Source organism: Chiloscyllium punctatum, chromosome 11 (assembly GCF_047496795.1).
Source record: "Chiloscyllium punctatum isolate Juve2018m chromosome 11, sChiPun1.3, whole genome shotgun sequence".
Classification (NCBI taxonomy): domain Eukaryota; kingdom Metazoa; phylum Chordata; class Chondrichthyes; order Orectolobiformes; family Hemiscylliidae; genus Chiloscyllium; species Chiloscyllium punctatum.
The window spans coordinates 111,055,322-111,075,699 of NC_092749.1; the positions used below are offsets into that span (position 1 = coordinate 111,055,322).

The 20,378-nt window shown below is 45.5% G+C and overlaps 1 protein-coding gene across 3 annotated transcripts in view; it reads left to right on the forward strand.

Moving 5' to 3' along the window:
• The window catches only part of macrod2 (mono-ADP ribosylhydrolase 2), a 945,224-nt gene that overhangs the window by 858,057 nt on the left and 66,789 nt on the right, over positions 1 to 20,378 (forward strand). For all 3 annotated transcript variants that reach the window (XM_072581522.1, XM_072581521.1, XM_072581520.1), the window contains one exon: positions 18,434 to 18,520. In XM_072581522.1, coding sequence (XP_072437623.1) covers positions 18,434 to 18,520 — 87 coding nt within the window. The remainder of the gene's footprint in view (positions 1 to 18,433; positions 18,521 to 20,378) is intronic.

A 20,378-nucleotide genomic window follows, 5' to 3' on the forward strand; every position in this document is an offset into this window, starting at 1 on the left:
TGGGTTGAATTTTCCATTGAGCTGACTGATCACATTGGATCATAAGAAATAGCAGCAGAAGCAGGCCCCTGGAACCTACTCCACCAGTCAATAAAATCCTATCTGTCCCCATCACCCTAACTCAATTTGGATAGGCTCAGGTTGTGTTCCTTAGAGCAGAGGAGGCTGAGGGGTCTTCGTTGAGATGTGCAAAGTTCTGACGTAATATAGATTGCGAGAAAGCTTAGTACAGTTGTTAATAACACAGTTTTAAGGTAAGGAGCAAGAGGGGATTTGGGGAAGTTTGTTTTACCCAAAGGCCTATGGAGGCAGGAACCCTCAACCCTTTGAACCCTCAAGACTTTGAAGGAATATTTAGATGAACACTTCAGCCAAGGCTACAGTCCAAATGCTGGAAAATAGGATGAGAAGAGATGGATGTTTGAATACCGATCAGACATGATTGGCCTTTTCCATGTTGTTAAAAGGCTGAAGGATTCTATTGAAGTCAGATGACCAAACTGTCCACCGTTGCACTATTTTACATTGACAACTTACCAGGTCTCACTTGCCCAGAAACACAGTGGTATGAATGATGGGGCAATGCTCCTGAATGCCTTCGGTACCTGCTTTCACTTCAGCAGACAGGAGAGGAGTCAGAATCCTCACTGGTTTGTATGGTACCAGTGCAGAGGGAGAGTTCCCGGATTCTGATCCCAGCCACATGGTCAGCAATTTAAAAATAAGAATTCTATAAGAATGAGTGATGGAAACAGGGGACATTTCTTCACATACAAATTCCTTAAACTCTGGAAAAACCCAGCCTCAAAACAAGAGACTTTTTAAAAGCTAATGTTTGGCCAAAGAGGACTGATTTGCAAGGTTATGGGAAAAAAGCAGGGGCTTGGGACTAAATTGGGTAGCATTATATAAAGAGCGAGTATAGCCACGACAGATCGATTGGCCTCCCACTGTGCTGGATCATTCGATTTGTAGCTTGTCCACTAAATACCAGTTTGCTCGGCATAACAGAATTGATGAGTTTGTGAAAATTCATTTCTCCCTGGCCCTCCGGGGTTAATAAATGTAATACCGTCTTGTCTGCTGCAAAATAAATTACCTTTCAAAAGCAACTAGTTTGAGGGTCAGTCTACAGTAACCAAAAAGATCGGTCTGAATGTACATATTGTGCACAGGTGTTACATCAAGAAGGAAATTAAAGATGTTTCCAAGAAAATGACTTATTTACTGATGTACTGCACTAATTATTCTGCCAATATTTTTGAAATTTTGTCGCTTCGATTAAAATAATTCCACTACCTATCAACAATCCACATTCGGCCATTACTGACATCACATTTTGTTTATCACACTCTGGTGATTATGGTTTTTCAACACTTGTGAAAGTGTACTGTTCATAGCTTATCAAATCAAATAATCATAAATTGTAGCTACAAGAACAGATCAGAGGCTGAGAATCAGTTAACAGGCTATTGCTAAGCAAGTGCAGCTTCATAGCATTGTCAATGATGCCTTCCATTACTTTGTCATTGTTTAGCAGTAATTGAATGGGTTGGGATTGTCCTGACTTCTGTGGATAAGGACAGTTTTCCACGTTTTCACATAGTTGCCAATGTTGTAGCTGTACTGGAATGGTTTGGCTAAGGCACGGCCAGTTCTGGAGCACTAAATCTTCAGTGCTGTTGCCAATATCTGTATACGGTTCTGGTCGCCACACTATAGGAAGGATGTCGTTACACTAGAGAGGAGGTTCACTAGGCTGAAATAGTTCAGCTATGAAGAGAGACTGGATAGGCTGAGGTTGTGTTCCTTAGAGTATAGAAGGCTGAGGGGGACTTCACTGAGATGTGCAAAGTTCTGAGGTAATGTAGTTTGGGAGAAAGCTTAGTACAGTTGTTAACAACACAGTTTTAAGGTAAGGAGCAAGAGGTGTAGAGGGGATTTGAGGAAGGTTGTTTTTGCTCAAAGGGCTATGGAGACAGAAACCCTCAACCCTTTGAACACTTAAGATGTTGAATAAATATTTAGATGAACATTTGACTTGCCACTGCATCCAAGGCTATGGAACATTGAATTAGAATGCTGATGCCAATACTCTTTGCAGTAACCAGTGCCTTCAGCCATTTCTTAATGTCAAGACGACTGAATCAAATTTTAAATTGCAAGATGAAGAGTCATAGACACCAACAGCACAGAAAATGGCCCTTCGGCCCATCGTCTCCACTCTAGTCAAACCAACCACTTCACTATTCTAATCCCGGTTTCCAATACTGGGCCCATAGCCTTGATGCCTTGATATTGCAAATGTACATCTAAATATTGTTTCAAGGCTTTATGAGGGTTTTGTGGGTTTCTGCCTCTCCCACCCTTACAGGCAGTGAGTTCCAAATTCCCACCACCCTCTGGGTGAGAAGTTGTCCTCACATCCCCTTTAAACCTCCCGTCCCTTACATTAAATCTATGTCACCTCCCCCCCTCCTCCCCCACCCCTGGGTCATTGTACCCTCCACCAAGGGGAAAGGCTTCTTCCAGTATACCCTGTCTATGCCCTTTTCCTGTTTGAATTCTATCCTATTCAGCATAGTGGCAGTGGCTCACAGTGTGAGTGAAGGTATCCACAGTTTGAAGATGGGATTTTGTCTCCACAAGGACTGTGTGGTGGTCACTTCTGCTGATAAAACCATGGTCAGATGCATCTGCAACAGGCAGATTGCTGAAGATGAAGTCTAGTATGTTTTTCTGTGTTGCTGGTTCACTCTCCAGCTGCTACAGACCCAGCCTAGCAGCTATGTCCTGGTAAGACCTGACCAGCTCAGTCAGTACTGCTGGTACTGCTGAGGTATCTTGGTAATGGGCATTGGAATCTCCCACTCCCGTTCTGTGTCCCTGCCACCCTCAGCGCTTACTCCAAGTTTTTACCTAGCTGATTTTAACCCTACTGCGAATCCTCTTGCAAGGATGCCTGCCTTGAAGAAGTTTTCCTCCTCGCTCTACAAGAATCTCAAGGAGTCCCTCTCCCACTGCAACTCCCAGGTTATTTCCTCTGCCCTGAAGCTCTTCAACCGTGTCCTGAAACAAATGCTTCCCCAGTGCCTGCCTCCATAACCAACTCATCCTACACGGACTCCAGACCACCTTTAAACCAGCAGAGTTTGGACCCGAACAGGACAAACAGTACAGACTACAGATTCAAAAACACCAGCAACAGTTCTCCTTCAAGATCCTCCACTCCACGCTTGCAGCAATGCGCCGGCACCTAACCTCTCTACAGTCAGCCCTGCCTCAGCTAAGGGCCACACTCTCTCAGAATTGCAAAGGACCCACTCTGTACTACATCCTCAGGAGAATTCATACTCTCAACATACAGTATTTCAACTCCATCTCAAGCATCAAAAACTGTAAGTACAACAAACTTTTATCTACCCACCTCCATAACCAGCGCTCCTCAAACATTCCAGAAGATTCCCCTGGCCTCTGGAACTGCTCGGATATCATTAGCCATGCGGCTGGTGCAGCTGCAACCCCCATGCTGATTGATGATGTCATTTTTCCCCCATCATGGCCACTCCCACAACCACTTTCGCCCCTCACAATTCCTCATGCATCACACGTGACATCACTTCCGCCCCTCACACCATCACTGATGTCACACGCTCAGTGACTTCCGCCACCCCTACTGCTGTGTCTGCCACCATGTCCACCCCCACCAATGCCACTCACCTGAATTCTGCAGACACGCCCCCCCCCCCCAACAGATCCCACTGTCACTATCCCCGCCCCCCAGAACATCCCCCCTGAGGGGAACATTACCCCTGCTCATGACTCCACCACCATTCCCCCCACCATCACACCCACTCCAGTTACTGGCTCCACCCCCACTCCCACCTCTACACCCACACCAGATCCCAGCTCCCAGCCCTGCCGAGTTTTCACCATCCCTCCAGACCTTCCCCTCATTGAGGATGAACGATCAGTCCTCAGTAAAGGACTCACCTTCATCCCCCTCCATCCATGCATCAATGAATTTAATACACGCCGTGACATCGAATACTTCTTCCGTCGTCTCCGCCTCCGAGCTTACTTTCACAATCAGGACTCCCGCCCACTTTCTGAGGACCCCTTCTCCCACCTCCAACACACTGCATCCACCTGGACACCCCGCGCTGGCCTATTCCCCGCTCTCGATCTCTTCATTTCCAACTGCCACCGGGACATTAACCACCTCAGCCTGTCTACCCCCCTCCCCCACTCCAACCTCTCACCCTCACAACGCGCAGCCCTCCAATCCCTCTGCTCCAATCCCAACCTCACCATCAAGCCAACAGACAAAGGGGGCGCAGTGGTAGTCTGGCACACTGACCTCTACACCACTGAAGCCAAATGCCAACTCGAGGACACCTCTTCCTACCGTCCCCTCGACCATGACCCCACCCCCCATCACCAAACCATCATCTTCCAGACCATACAGAACCTCATCACCTCAGGAGATCTCCCACCCACAGCTTCCAACCTCATAGTCCGGGAACCCCGCACTGCCCGGTTCTACCTCCTTCCCAAGATCCACAAGCCTGACCACCCTGGCCGACCCATTGTCTCAGCATGCTCCTGCCTCAGTGAACTCATCTCTACCTACCTCGACACTGGCCTATCCCCCCTAGTCCAGGATCTCCCCACATACGTTCGAGACACCACCCACGCCCTCCACCTCCTCCAAGACTTCCGTTTCCCCGGCCCCTAATGCCTCATCTTCACCATGGATATCCAATCCCTCTACACCTCCATCCGCCATGACCAGGGCCTCCAAGCCCTCCGTTTTTCCCTCTCTCGATGTCCCCAACAGTACCATTCCACTGACACTCTCATTCGTTTGGCCGAACTGGTCCTCACCCTTAACAATTTCTCCTTCGAATCCTCCCACTTCCTCCAGACCAAAGGGGTAGCCATGGGCACACGTATGAGCCCCAGCTATGCCTGTCTCTTTGTTGGCTACGTAGAACAGTCGATCTTCTGTAATTACACCGGCACCACTCTCCACCTCTTCCTCCGCTACAATGATGACTGCATTGGCGCCACCTCGTGCTCCTGCGAGGAGGTTGAGCAATTCATCAACTTCACCAACACATTCCACCCTGACCTTAAATTTACCTGGACCATCTCTGACACCTCCCTCCCCTTCCTGGACCTCTCCATCTCCATTAGTGACGACCGACTTGACACTGACATTTTTTACAAACCCACCGACTCCTACAGCTACCTGGATTACACCTCTTCCCACCCTAACTCTTGCAAAAATGCCATGCTGTATTCCCAATTCCTCCGCCTCTGCCATATCTGCTCCCAGGAGGACCAGCTCCACCACAGAACACACCAGATGGTCTCCTTCTTTAGAGACCACAATTTCCCTTCCCACGTGGTTAAAGATGCCCTCCAACGCATCTCGTTCACATCCCGCACCTCCGCCCTCAGACCCCATCCCTCCAACCATAACAAGGACAGAACGCCCCTGGCGCTCACCTTCTACCCTACCAACCTTCGCATAAACCAAATCATCCGCCGACATTTCCTCCACCTCCAAAAATACCCCACCACCAGGGATATATTTCCCTCCCCACCCCTTTCCGCCTTCCGCAAAGACCGTTCCCTCCGTGACTACCTGGTCAGGTCCACACCTCCCTACAACCCACCCTCCCATCCTGGCACCTTCCCCTGCCACTGCAGGAACTGTAAAACCTGCACCCACACCTTCTCCCTCACCTCTATCCAAGACCCTAAAGGAGCCTTCCACATCCATCAAAGTTTTACCTGCACATCCACTAATATCATTTATTGTATCCGTTGCTCCCGATGCGGTCTCCTCTACATTGGGGAGACTGGATGCCTTCTAGCAGAGCGCTTTAGGGAACATCTCCGGGACACCCGCACCAATCAACCACACCGCCCTGTGGCCCAACATTTCAACTCCCCCTCCCACTCTGCGCAGGACATGGAGGTCCTGGGCCTCCTTCACCGCCGCTCCCTCACCACCAGACACCTGAAGGAAGAACGCCTCATCTTCCGCCTCGGAACACTTCAACCCCAGGGCATCAATGTGGACTTCAACAGTTTCCTCATTTCCCCTTCCCCCCCTCACCCTAGTTCCAAACTTCCAGCTCAGCACTGTCCCCATGACTTGTCCGGACTTGTCCTACCTGCCTATCTTTTTTTCCACCTATCCACTCCACCCTCTCCTCCCTGACCTATCACCTTCATCCCCTCCCCCACTCACCCATTGTACTCTATGCTACTTTCTCCCCACCCCCACCTTCCTCTAGCTTATCTCTCCACCCTTCAGGCTCACTGCCTTTATTTCTGATGAAAGGCTTTTGCCCGAAACGTCGATTTTACTGCTCCTCAGATGCTGCCTGAACTGCTGTGCTCTTCCAGCACAACTAATCCACAACATGGAGGAGTAACGAGTCATCTGCCAAGGATGGGTCATAGGTGGCAATAGGAGTGGCAGTGGCACAGGACGTTAGGAATCCAGAATTTCAGGCTGTTGTTCGGAGGACTTGGGTTGGAATGCCACCACAGCACGTGGCAATATTTGAATTCAGTAACAATCAGGAATAAAAAGCGAGTTTGATGGTGACTCCTTAATCATTGTCGATTGTCTCGAAAACCCTCCTGGTTCACTTACTTTCTACATGGAAGGAAATCTGCTGTTCTCACCTGGTCTGATCTACTTGTGACTCGAATGATGTGGCTAATTCTCAACTGCCCTCTGGGAAATTGAGCATGAATTAATTTCAACAAAATCTCAGCAGGAAGTTTCCTTGCCCATGTTTGATCTGATGTTATGGGACTTCACAGTGTCAATATTGAGGATTCCCATGGCAACTCGCTCCTGACTTTATCCCACTGAGCCACCATTTCCAATGAGCCTGTCTTCTCAATGGGAATGGACGTACCCAGAGTTGGTGATGATGGTGATTGGGACATAATCTGTAAGCAGAACTATGTCACACTGACGTTTACGTCAAACTGATGTAAATCAATCTTTAGCAACAGTGTTGGAGTCAGTTGCAGAAGAACAGTAACTCAACTGCAAATTTCTCCTAACTACTCTCTGCCTGGGTTTTGTTCAGTGGTAAAGAAGTTATTTTTGACGTCCAGGCTTGCGATATGACCCTCCTGCATTTCATGGTCTATATGCAGCCTGTTACAAACGGAGCTCTCTTGTCGGCCTGTTTCTCAAGATAGGAAGGGTGGTTGATACATAACGATTGACAGTGAATTGCCAACGAGTTGGAGTTAATGGACAAGGAAGTTGGCCGTGTGTAAAACCATTGTGTGTCACCATCAAAGAGCAGTTTCACCTCTTTGGAAACACAAGCATGAACATCCAGTCTGTCAGTCTGTGGCATTGGATCATGCTGCTCACTTTAATTGGCTGTCTGTGGCTTTTGTGATGTGCTGTAATTGTCCCTCTCAATTGTTATATCATTTAGAAATTGATGCTGTTGACACTTTACATTGTTAAGCTCTCTTCCTGATTTTCAAAGCGGTCCTTAATGTTCTAACACTTGCTTTGTACATTTCAGAACCTCCTCCTGTGAGGTGAGCAGTTCTCTGATGCTAAATACCTTAAATCACCTCAAAGAGAATCTCGTTCTGAGTGTCTTAACTAATCAAAGACCAATTTGCCCCCCTCTTGAAGATGTCATTCAGGAACACAGAGACTGGTCTCAACGAAGCTGTCAGTGAGAGCTCGAGGGAACATGAGCACAATAACATCTAACCACAAGATTTATTACAGTTTGCTTTCTGTCGTGAGACTGTGCATTTGGTTCTGAAGGAAAGCCTGAGGGCCTTTCACCTGAAGAGAAACATTCCTTTGTCTGGCCAATCCCATCCACTCCCAGACTTTGTAAACCTCATTTGTCTCAGTACCTTAATAACAAATTAACCACTTTGCTTTGATTAGAGCTCTCTGTGGGCTGTGGCGTTGAACTTCCTAATAGGTTTGGTGTTCTTTTAGAATAAAGAAAGACTTGTATTTGTAAGGTGCTATTCATGACTAAAGGTTTCGAAATTTCTCACAGCCAAAGAGGTGGTCTGTGAGGTATAGTCACAACAGGGCAGCCAATATCCACTGAGCAAATTATTCACATGTTGTTGATTGAGGGATTGGCCAAGACATTGTGGACAAGTTCCCCACCCTTCTTTGATTTGGAGATGCTGGTGTTGGACTGGGGTGTACAAAGTTAAAAATCACACAACACCAGGTTATAGCCCAACAGGTTTAATTGGAAGCACCAGCTTTCGGAGCGATGCTACACTATCACTTGATGAAGCAGTGCTGTGGGATCATTAACAGAAAACTTGGCAACTCCGACAATGCAATTTTATTTTCAAAAATATACTTTGTTCATAGAAAATAAATCTTTGCATGGACACTTAACGAACCTGCTCAGATCTATACTCTTTTTATTTACAGATGACAAACTAAGTCTTTGATGTCCACCATACTCTATATTTGCAGGCAACCTCTGGGCCTGTAGTTGAGGTGACAGCAGGGCCCAATTACTGAATGGACCCTCCTTATTCTTCAGCAGAGGGACCTTACACGGTGATCTTTCCCCATCCGCGTCTTGGCAGCAGCTGTCCCAAGCTTCCCTCAGCACGTAGTCCTGGACCTTGGAATGTGCCGATCTACAACACTTAGTCAGGGTCATTTCCTTCAACTGGAAGAGCAGCAAGTTTCAGGCAGATCAAAGAGTATCTTTTACCGAGTTGATGATTTTTTTTATTTCAAAAATATACTTTTTTCATAAAATACTTTGATGGTCTGTACAACTGGACATGCCACACATATGTAAACATTCCATTTGTTTGCATACTGAAACAGAGTAATCATTCCTATTTACAGGTCAGTACGATTACATTTTTAGCTGAGGTGTCAGCAGAGCCCAAATGACTGGGTGGGCCCCCTGTTCTTCTTAGGCAGGCAGATGTTACACGGTGGTCTTTCCCCACCGCGCCTTGGCGGCAGCTGCCCCAAGCTTCAGCGTGTCCCTCAACACGTAGTCCTGGACCTTGGAATGTGCCAGTCTGCAACAGTCTGGGTCAACTTCTTCAGCTGGAAGATCAACAGGTTTTGGACCACCTAGAGAGCGTCCTTCACCGAGTTGATGATCCTCCAGGCACAGTTGATGTTTATCTCAGTGTGCATCCCGGGGAACAGACCGTAGAGCACGGAATCACGGCGCTGCTCGGGACGAACCTCGACAAACACCACTGCATTCCTCTCCAGACTTCTTCTGTGTAGGCAAATTCCAGAAGGAGGTGTGTGACAGTCTCCTCCCCCCCCCCCCCCCCCCCCCGCAGCCACTTCGAGGGCAGCATGCAGAGTTGACGATCCTCCAGGTGTGGTTGATGTTCTTCTCGGTGTGCGTCCTGGGGAACAGACCATAGAAAATGGCATCCCAATCGAACTGCAGCTGACCCACCTTCGTGTGAGGATGACCTCACAGTCTCCCCTCACATTGGCTTCACTCAGGAACACCTCCACTTCAAAGGCAGCTGCACCACTTCCGGTTCCTGGTCTTCCCCCGTTGTTTCGCCACCTGTTGGAGTTTTGGTCAGCACACACTAAAAGGAAAGCTGAAATGTACTCATTTGCAGCCTTCACAAGTGCTTCTGTTCTCTCTGCAGACCCCGTAAGGGCACAGTGGCATGGTGGTTACATTTTTGGACTGGTATGATCTAGAGATACAAGGTCAGATCCTGGCCATGCCAGCTGGAGAAGTTTAGTTAAATAAATTTGGAATAAAAAGTTCATATCAGTAACAGTGGTCATCTTCTCCTGAATGTATATTATAGAACATAGAACAGTACAGCACAGAACAGGCCCTTCAGCCCACGATGTTGTGCCGACCACTGATCCTCATGTATGCACCCTCAAATTTCTGTGACCATATGCATGTCCAGTCGTCTCTTACATGTCCCCAGTGACCTTCCTTCCACAACTGCTGCTGGCAACGCATTCCATGCTCTCACAACTCTCTGTGTAAAGAACCCGCCTCTGACATCCCCTCTATACTTTCCTCCAACCAGCTTAAAACTATGACCCCTCGTGTTAGCCATTTCTGCCCTGGGGAAATAGTCTCTGGCTATCGACTCTATCTATGCCGCTCATTATCTTGTATACCTCAATTAAGTCCCCTCTCCTCCTCCTTTTTTCCAATGAAAAAAGTCCGAGCTCAGTCAACCTCTCCTCATAAGATAAGCCCTCCAGTCCAGACAGCGTCCTGGTAAACCTCCTCTGAACCCTCTCCAAAGCATCCACATCTTTCCTATAATAGGGCGACCATAACTGGACGCAGTATTCCAAGTGTGGTCTAACCAAAGTTTTATAGAGCTACAACAAGATTTCACAACTCTTAAACTCAATCCCCCTGTCAATGAAAGCCAAAACACCACATGCTTTCTTAACAACCCTGTCCACTTGGGTAGCCATTTTAAGGGATGTATGTACCTGCACACCAAGATCCCTCTGCTCCTCCACACTGCCAAGAATCCTATCCTTAATCCTGTACTCAGCTTTCAAATTCGACCTTCCAAAATGCATCACCTCGCATTTATCCAGGTTGAAATCCATCTGCCACCTCTCAGCCCATCTCTGCATCCTGTCAATGTCCCGATGCAGCCTACAACAGCCCTCTATACTGTCAACGACACCTCCAACCTTTGTGTCGTCTGCAAACTTGCTGACACATCCTTCAATCCCCTCATCCAAGTCATTAATAAAAATTACAAACATAGAGGCCCAAGGACAGAGCCCTGTGGAACACCACTCACCACAGACTTCCAGGCAGAATATTTTCCTTCTACTACCACTCGCTGTCTTCTGTTGGCCAGCTAATTCTGTATCCAGACAGCTAAGTTCCCCTGTATCTCATTCCTCCTGACTTTTTGAATGAGCCTACCATGGGGAACCTTATCAAATGCCTTGCTGAAGTCCATATACACCACATCCACAGCTCGACCCTAATCAACTTTTCTAGTCACATCCTCAAAGAACTCGATAAGGTTTGTGAGGCATGACCTGCCCCTCACAAAGCCGTGTTGACTGCATTTAATCAAGCCATGCTCTTCCAGATGGTCATAAATCCTATCCCTCAGAACCCTTTCTAACACCTTGCAGGCGACAGACATGAGACTTACTGGTCTGTAATTGCTGGGGATTTCCCTATTTCCTTTCTTGAAGAGAGGAATTACATATGCCTCTCTCCAGTCCTTAGGTACGACTCCAGTGGAGAGCGAGTATGCAAAGATCTTCACAAGTTGCGAAGCAATTGCATTTCTCATTTCCCAAAGCAGCCGAGGACAAATCTGGTCCGGGCCTGGCGACTTGTCAATCTTAATATTTGACAAAATTTTCAGCACATCAGCTTCCTCTAACTCTATCCATTCCAGCATGCACACCTGCTCTTCAAAAGTTTCGTTCACTACAAAGTTCGTTTCTTTCGTAAAGACGGAAGCAAAAAACTCATTTAGGGCTTCCCCTACCTCCTCAGACTCCCTCACAAATTCCCTATGCTATCCCTGATCGGCCCTACTCTTTCTTTGACCATTCTCTTATTCCTCACATGAGTGTAAAATGTCTTTGTGTTCACCCTAATCCGTTCTGCCAAACCTTTCTCGTGCTCCCTCCTGGCTCTCCTCAGACCATTTTTAAGCTCCTTCCTCGCCTGCCTGTAATCCTGTAGAGCTGACCTTGACCCTGGCATCCTCTACCTTATGTAAGCTACCTTTTTCCTTTTGACGAGAAGCTCCACCCCTCTCGTCATCCAAGGTTCCTTTATCTTACCCCTTCTTGCCTGTCTCAGAGGGACATATTTATTCATCACTTGCAACAACTGTTCCTTAAACAGTCTCCACATGTCTATAGTGCCTTTACCATGGAACAATTGCTCCCAGTCCATGCTTCCTAACTCATGTCTAATCGCATCATAGTTTCCTCTTCCCCAATTAAATATTCCCCATTTTGCCTAATCCTCTCCTTCTCCATAGCTTTGTAGAATGTGAGGCAGTTGGGGTCACTGTCACCAAAATGCTCTCCCACCACAAGATCTGATACCTGCCCTGGCTCGTTTCCAAGCACCAAGGTTAGAATGGCCTCTCCCCTCGTCGGCCTGTCAACGTACTGAATTAGGAAACCCTCCTGAACACACCTTACAAAAACAGCTCCATTCAAATCTTCTCCTCAAAGGAGGTTCCAATCAATATTGGGAAAGTTAAAGTCACCCATTACAACAACCCTACTACGTCCACACTTTTCCAAAATCTGCCAACCTATGCTTTCTTCCATCTCCCTGCTGCTACTGGGGGGCCTGTAGTAAACCCCTAACGAGGTGACTGCTCCCTTGATGTTCCTAATTTCCACCCATACTGACTCAGTAGGCAGATCTTCCTCAACAATGGAAGCTTCTGTAGCTGTGATACCCTCTCTGATTAGCAGTGCTACACCCCCTCCTCTTTCTCCCCCCTCCCTATTCTTTTTAAATGCTCTAAACCCTGGAACATCCAGCAACCATTCCTGCCCCTGAGAAACCCATGTCTCTGTTATGGCCACAACATCATAGCACCAGGTTCTGATCCATGCTCTAAGTTCATCACTTTTACTTCTGATACTCCTTGCGTTAAAGTAAACACACTTTAAATGATCCCTTGGTCCCTTCCCAGGAAAATCCTTCCCACTAGTTATAGGAGCAGGCCATTCAGCCCCTTGAACCTGCTATTCCATTTAATAAAGACATGGCTGATTTCAGTTCCACTTTCCTGTCTGCCCCTTCTCCAATAACCCTCAACTCCCTTGTCTGACAAAACTCATCTAACTCAGACTTGAATACATGTAAAGATGTACCTAGCTTCTAGGGAAGAGAATTCCTTCATTCTATCCATTCCGCTGAGAGAAAAAAATCATTTTTCTCATCACTACATTAAAAGCAGAGAGCTCCTCTTCTTAAACCACCTCACCGAGTTTTACTTTCTCCCGTTAGAGGAAACAAGGCACATTCACCCTCTTCAACATCTGTTGGGTTTCAATATGATCATCTTTCCTTCTTCTAAACTCCACTGGATATAGCCATAGCCTATTTAGGCTTTCCTCATAAGAACATCACCTCCTGCAAGTTCCCCTCCAAGTCATTCACCATCCAGACATGGGAACACACTGCCACTGGGTCAAAATCCTGGACTAAACAGCATGATGGGTCTATTTACATCCTCAGGACTGCACTGGTTCAAGAAGGCAGCTCACCACTGCCTTCCCCCAGGGCATCATGGGCAATAAATACTCGGCAAAGCCAATGACACCCACATCGAATCCCTACAGTGCTGAAAGAGGTCATTCGGCCCATCGGATCCACATCAACCCTCTGAAGTGCATCCCACCCAGACGACCTAGGCCCCTACTCTACTCCTGTAACCCCACATTGGCCGTGGCTAACCCACCTAGCCTGTACATCCCTGGGCAATTTAGCATGGCCAAGCCACCCTAACCTGCACACCTTTGGACTGTGGGAGGAAACTCATGCAGACACAAGGACCATACTCCACACAGACAGTCACCTGAGGCTGGAATCGAACCCAGGTCCCTGCTGCTGTGAGGCAGGCAGCAGTGCTAATCACTGAGCCGCCATGCCACCCGAAAGAAAATTTTAAAAAAATGCTCTTCTATTGAATTGTCATCAAAAACCATTTTTGGGAGTAAAACCTACTGTTCTTTCCTGGTCTGGCTGATACATGACTCGAAATCCACAGCAATGTAATTGACTTATAACTGCCTGCTGAGATGGCCGAGCAAGGAGTCAGCTGTGTTCAAGAAACCAGCTCCCAAGGACAGTTAGGGATTAGTAATATTCCCATGTTGTTGATGATATTTTGTTTTAAACAAAGCTGCAGTCTTGTGATTGTACATTCCGCCTCTCTGGGTGGCTGCCCTTCCCTGTTGTACTCACTGCAATCTATCTGAGATGGTACGGTGCATTTTCGGGTCGTACAATCTCACTCCCACAATCAGAGACATTACCCGTTATCGACAGACCCAAAACGTATTTGAGGGCAGTGCCGAGGTAATTAGCCAGATATAAAATGAGCCCCGGGGGATATAATACCAGTTCCCACGTTGTCAATAAAACCAGACTTTCATTTCAGAGATTGCCATCATCAATTTCCTCAGCACCTGATGTTAGCAGATGGAGGTCAATCGATAGTCAGCATCAGCTCTGACTGAAGAGGGTAAATTGTAAATAGTGCTAAGTTACTATTTACTGCACCAACCCTGACTTTGATGACAAACATCCTCCACGTAGAAGTTGGACACTCAGTCCCAGGATAGACCGATCTCACAAGTAGAAATGGATTGCTTTTCATAACAGGGTCCCACAGTGTATGTTTGTGCTTTGACGGACAACAAGACCACCTTTCTCCTCAGAAATGTTATTGGTTGTAAACTCATGGATTAACACTCGACTGTTTGTTTCTCCAGAAGCAAACAATTGGGTGTAGTTCTGTCACCATGCCAACTGTGGCAGCGCAGGTAGAGAAGGATGTGAAAAAGGCCGATGGCATGCTTACCTTCATTGGAAGGGGCATCGAGTATAAGGATACACCAGTTATGTGGCAGATTTATGGAACTTTAGTTCGGCCACATTTGAAATATTGCGCGCAGTTCTGGTCACCACACTGCCAGAAGGATGTAGATGCTTTGCAGAGGGTACATAAAAGGTTTACCAGGATGTTGCCCAGTATGGGGGATTTTAGCTTCGAAGAAAGGATGGACAGGCTGGGTTTGTTCTCACTGGAACGCAGGAGGTTGAGGAGCAACCTGATACAAGTTTATAAGATCGTGAATGACATGGACAGAGTGGAAAGTATGAGGCTTTTTCCCAGGGTGGAGGGGTCAATTACTAGGGGACACAGGTTCAAGGTGTGAGGGGGGATGTTTAAAACAGATATGTGAGGCAGGTTTGTGACACAGAGGGTGGTGAGTGCCTGAAACACACTGCCAGAGGAGGGGGGTGGAAGCAGAAACAACAGCAGCATTCAAGTAGCACCTGGACATATACATGAATAGGAAAGGAATATGGAGCCTGTCAGTGAAGACAGTTTTAGTATGGAAGGGCAAAATGTGCGGGCTTGGAAGGCCAAAGGGCCTGTTCCTGTGCTGTATTGTTCTTTGTTCTTTGTAATCCGTTGTGGGGATCATTACCTTGGAGAAAGCAATTCTTCTAAACCTCTGAATGCTCAAGGTCATCCGAAATGCCAATGGCTCCCTCAGATTTCAGGTCCACTATTGTCGACTGATAGAGAAATCAAGACCATTTGAACTGAGGGCATTGAGACTTGCTTTTACCCTTGAAAAAAGCATCTGCTACGTGAACATCTTTCACCTTCAATGGTATTTAAAAGGCTCACCTTTAAGGCATATCATGTCAGGCCGAAGAGATTTATTTTAATGGGGTAGCATACTGACTGTGCAGCTGTAAACTCTGACATTTCAACAATCCTGGTTTATCTGTGACATCTTGTCTAAGCAGAGCCTCAAACCTAGCAGCGCTGTTGTTTATCTTGTACAGGAAACCATTCCAACTTTTCACCCACTTGTCGACAGAAATTCATCAAAATAAAACAGCCCCTGCTCTGTAAGCTATTAAAGGGGTTGAAGATATCAGTCTGCCTGTTACCAAGGCTTCGGGCCCAGTGATGGCCTCATATGCCTTAATGACAGGCCTTTCAAAGAAGTGGCTTTAGCATTATCCAGACCATATTTTAAAGCAAAATGCATTAGAAATTGGTTGTTTAAAAAAAAACTAAAGTGCTGGAGAAACTCAGCAGGTCTGGCAGCATTTTTGGAAAAAGAATCAGAGCTATCATTTCAGAATATAACCATTCCCCAAAGCTCAATCATCTTTTATTTGGCTATTGAACCCCAGACCATTTTTTTTTGACCAAATGTACAAGGGATTGTGTGACTTCCGTTCTACTCAAGACTGTGACAATTCTGTATTTTATTTTTAAGCAGAAGTTGCAGATTGGCTTGGAAAGGGTGGACGCTAGGAAATTGTTTCCGTTAGACGAGGAGACTAGGACCCGTGGACACAGCCTTAGAATTAGAGGGGGTCATTTCAGAACAGAAATGCGGAGACATTTCTTCAGCCAGAGAGTGGTGGGCCTGTGGAATTCATTGCCGCAGAGTGCAGTGGAAGCCGGGACGCTAAATATCTTCAAGGCCGAGATTGATAGATTCTTGTTGTCTAGAGGAATTAAGGGCTACGGGGAGAACGCTGGTAAGTGGAGCTGAAATGCGCATCAGCCATGATTGAATGGCGGAGTGGACTCGATGGGCCGAATGGCCTTACTTCCACTCCTATGTCTTATGGTCTTATGGTCTTATTTAACATGCTTCGCTAAAACAAAAAGCAGTTCCCTGAGGAAACTGGTTTCTTTGCCAGAAAGTTGATCCAGAAAGCGCTGGCTGAGAGGACAGTGAAGTTAGATTCACTTTGGAAAGGGAATGGGATATGTATTTGAGGGGAGACATTTGCAGGACATTGGTAAAACAGCAGTTTCATGGGGATAGTTTTACTAGGGAGTGAGCACAGACTAAATGGGTTGAATGGCCTACCACTGAGCTGTGTCGTTCTGTGATTCTGCTACATTCTTCAAAGCCCAAATACAGATCTCAGATTTTCGAGTCCGAACAAATTCTAACACAACATACCTGTCGAGCTGATGATTTATATACTATAGGCAGTCATTTTTTCAGGGATAAATCTTCACAAAACCTTATCATCCAGCAATGTATTTCTTGGTGGTCTGCACGATATATGTATGCTGTTTATTTTAAGAACTGACAGGGCAAGAAGAATAGGAACTTCATATTTATTCAGGTGAGGATATGGGCGTTAACTTGGGATTCACTTGTGTCTCTCCATGCATTGTTGAGTTAGGAGATGCATGCTTATAATATCTAACTCTGTAAAGAAATGTTTATGAAACATTGACTCCAGTTCTACCCTTACCACCTGTGTTTCTGGAATATAACAATTCTCACCTCTTCGCTAAACACAAATTCTCTTGTTCTTCCAAAAAAATTACGATTTTTGAGATTGACCAATACTGTAGCACCAAGTTCCGAAAACCCATTTATGGTCTTCTCTCAACGTCAGCATCAGACCTGACAGTGCTACGATTTTAAAATTCTCAGCCTTGTTTTCAAATCCCTCGGTCGCATTGCTTCCCTTTAATTCTGTGACCATTTCCAGCTCAGCAACCCTCTGAGATAGCTGCAGTCCTCCCATCCTGCCTGTACGCACATTCTTAGTTTCAACCACTCCTCTGTTGACGTCTGAGCCAGTTGGCATGGTGCTAAGCTCTGTTTTTCCTTCTTTAAACCTCTCCGACACTCCACCTCTCAATTAAAGATCTTCAAGTGAGTGTCGTGGGATACTTTACATCCAACTCAATTGCACAAATGGATCCTCGGTTTAATAACATGTGATATTAGACAGCACCTCTGACAGTATAACACTAATCCTAGGCTCTTGTGCTCAACTCTGATGCTAAATAATAATACTTGAAGGAATTAAATGTACGATTGTATGGAAAAAAATTAAGGAAAAGAAACAGATCATACTGCATTAGATTGTTTGACATTCTTAATGCACTGTAAGAATGTTTTAAAATGTCATTAAAAATCTATTTCTGGTGGTACTTTTGCTTCCAGTTTCTTTCATATTTGTAATTTGCCAGATATGGATTTAATTAATCTGTATTTATTTTCCTGCATTAATTCCAACTTTGGCAAGTCTAAATGGAATAAAGCATTGGTTCATGAATTTTATGTTGACATGAAGTGATAAATCATGCATTGGGATTTGTTGTCAAAAACATACATAATAATTTGTTCATGCATTCTAATAATGTGTTACCTCTCTTTCAGGACATTTAAGTCACTTGTTTCTTCTGGGAAAGCAAGACTTTTTAAAATGTTCTTCAACTTCCAGGCAGAGTTTACACACTGTGTTTTTATATGCTGGGATTGTGACTGACAAAAGTTTGATTTGATGCCTTACTGTCAGGTGTACCAAGAGAGTGAAAAGGGTTGTCTTACATGCTATACAGGAAGATTGTTCTATACAGGTGTGCGAGGGTAACAGAAAAGAGTGCAGGATGCAGTGTTACAAAATAACCTACAAGCTACCCTCCTTTTTGCTGTAATCACCTGAAGTGCCCTTCATGCACACTTTGAAAATAACATGGAATTGCTTTATTCAGATGAGTAGACAAGTGGCAGCCTTGATCCAACTAAGCTCGTGTACATGACAGAAGAACACCCAAGAAAGGTAAACCTGTCACAAGTCTAGTGATTGCACTTTTTTTTCAGACGACGAAGATATGCATGAAAACTCCCCCTTGACAAAGAAGTATAGAAGTAAAGAATTGTCGGAGAAGAGCGATGATAAGATTGAAGGTAGGATGATTTAATTGCAAATGTAACCCTTAGCAATACCCCACTGACTTGGTGTATGTTTTTATATATCACAAATGCAAATGGGAACATACAACGTCTTGGACATTTGGACACTCAGTGCAAAAGATGCAAACTGATTATTAAGTGTTGCAGAAAATACATCACACTTAATTCCAGCAAGTTTATGAGTGAGAAGGTGGGATTGAACAATCTTCTTGAACCACGATGATCATATGTTAGAGAGGGAATTCCAGGCATTATAGACCTCATGAAGGTGAAAGAATGGAAATGTAGTACCAGATCAGGATGGTGCAAGGCTTAGAGGGTAACTAGCAGATAGGGCTGCCTCACATGAGACTTTCTGCCTTGCCTTTCCAACTGGCAGAGGTTGTGGCATCGGTTGAAGGATCCCAGGCTTTGTTGGCTCAATGACTTGAAGTGGTTGCTGATTGAAAAAAGGCTGAGAGAAGACCATGAAGCATGATTCTGGAACTTGGGCCCTCAGATATGAGGAGGCGCTCCCAAAGAAAAAGGAGCATGTAATATTGGAGGGCAGATTAAGACAAATCATGATCCAAGTGTCTGAAAAAGATAAAAAGAATTCAGTGCACGCAATATTATTATCTAGTAATGAACACAGAATCCAGATGAAATGTGCATAGCATTAACAAACCTTGAATAAGACATGAAATGAGAAGTGATTATTTTTCTGCAGATTTGTGAGAAGGTGAAACAGTATAGGTGTTGATTAAGTTATTAATAAAAAGAATAAATATCTGATTGAGAGTAAGATTGAATGCTATTTATAGTGTGAAAGGCTGCTTCTAATTAATTATTTATTTGCAATTTATAAGGACAGATACGAATCAAGATGATTCTGGGGGGTGTGATGGCTCCCTGATGCTGGGACTTGGGACATTACCATGCGGGGAAATGATAACAATGCTAACAAGAGATTTTGAGAGTCATGACACAGCTTTTATCGTTCATATTGAATCCATATCCCACTAATCCCCTTGCTGGCCAATGGCGATGACCAAACTATGTGTGGAAGCACGGGCTCTTTGGGTTAAATAGCCTTCTATTTGTCATTCTCATTGTTCTTTGTTTCCAATGCCTTCTGTGGCCTCACCCTTTTCCCTAACCATGTAACCCGGAAGATTCCAGCTCCTCTGATCCCCTGAATTCCCAAGGGTTCCTCCAATTTGAGTTTCTGCCTCAATTTTAATCCCTGCACTATTACAGCTGTGTGAGCCCTGGGCTGTGGATCTGCCCTTTTAGTGAATGTGATTCAGTGTCAAATTGGTTTGATAATCGTCTTTATGATCTTCAACTTGAATGGTACTATACCAATGCAAGTCGGGACTGAAAATTATATTGGGTCACTAATATTTGAGCTCTGGCCTCTGTTGCCCCATGTGAGGAATCAATCAGATAACATGCATCAGGTAATGTCTGATTTTTTTGAGGAGACTGATGCAGAGGGGACTGCAGCAAAGTTGTCCGGTTCTCTTCCCACCCCCTTGTAAATCTCTCATCAAATTCTGTTGTTAAAAGTAAATATGAGCTTCTTATGTTCAGACTGTCTAGTGACACCTCAATGGTGGAGGCTTCAGGACTCTCAGCAAGAATTCTAACTCACAACAAACAGAATCTGTTTATTCAGCAAACACTCTACAGAGTCTGTTTGAAAAGGGTCTCACAAGTTGTGTTCGGATAACAATGTTTCTAAACAATGGCAAGCAGAAACTTTGACAAAAGACACTGCAACATATCACATTAAAAACAGTAATTTTGTCATTGTGGCCTGGAGTGGTGCCTGTGATTGTGTACTGGAGTGGTGCCTGTGATTGTGTAC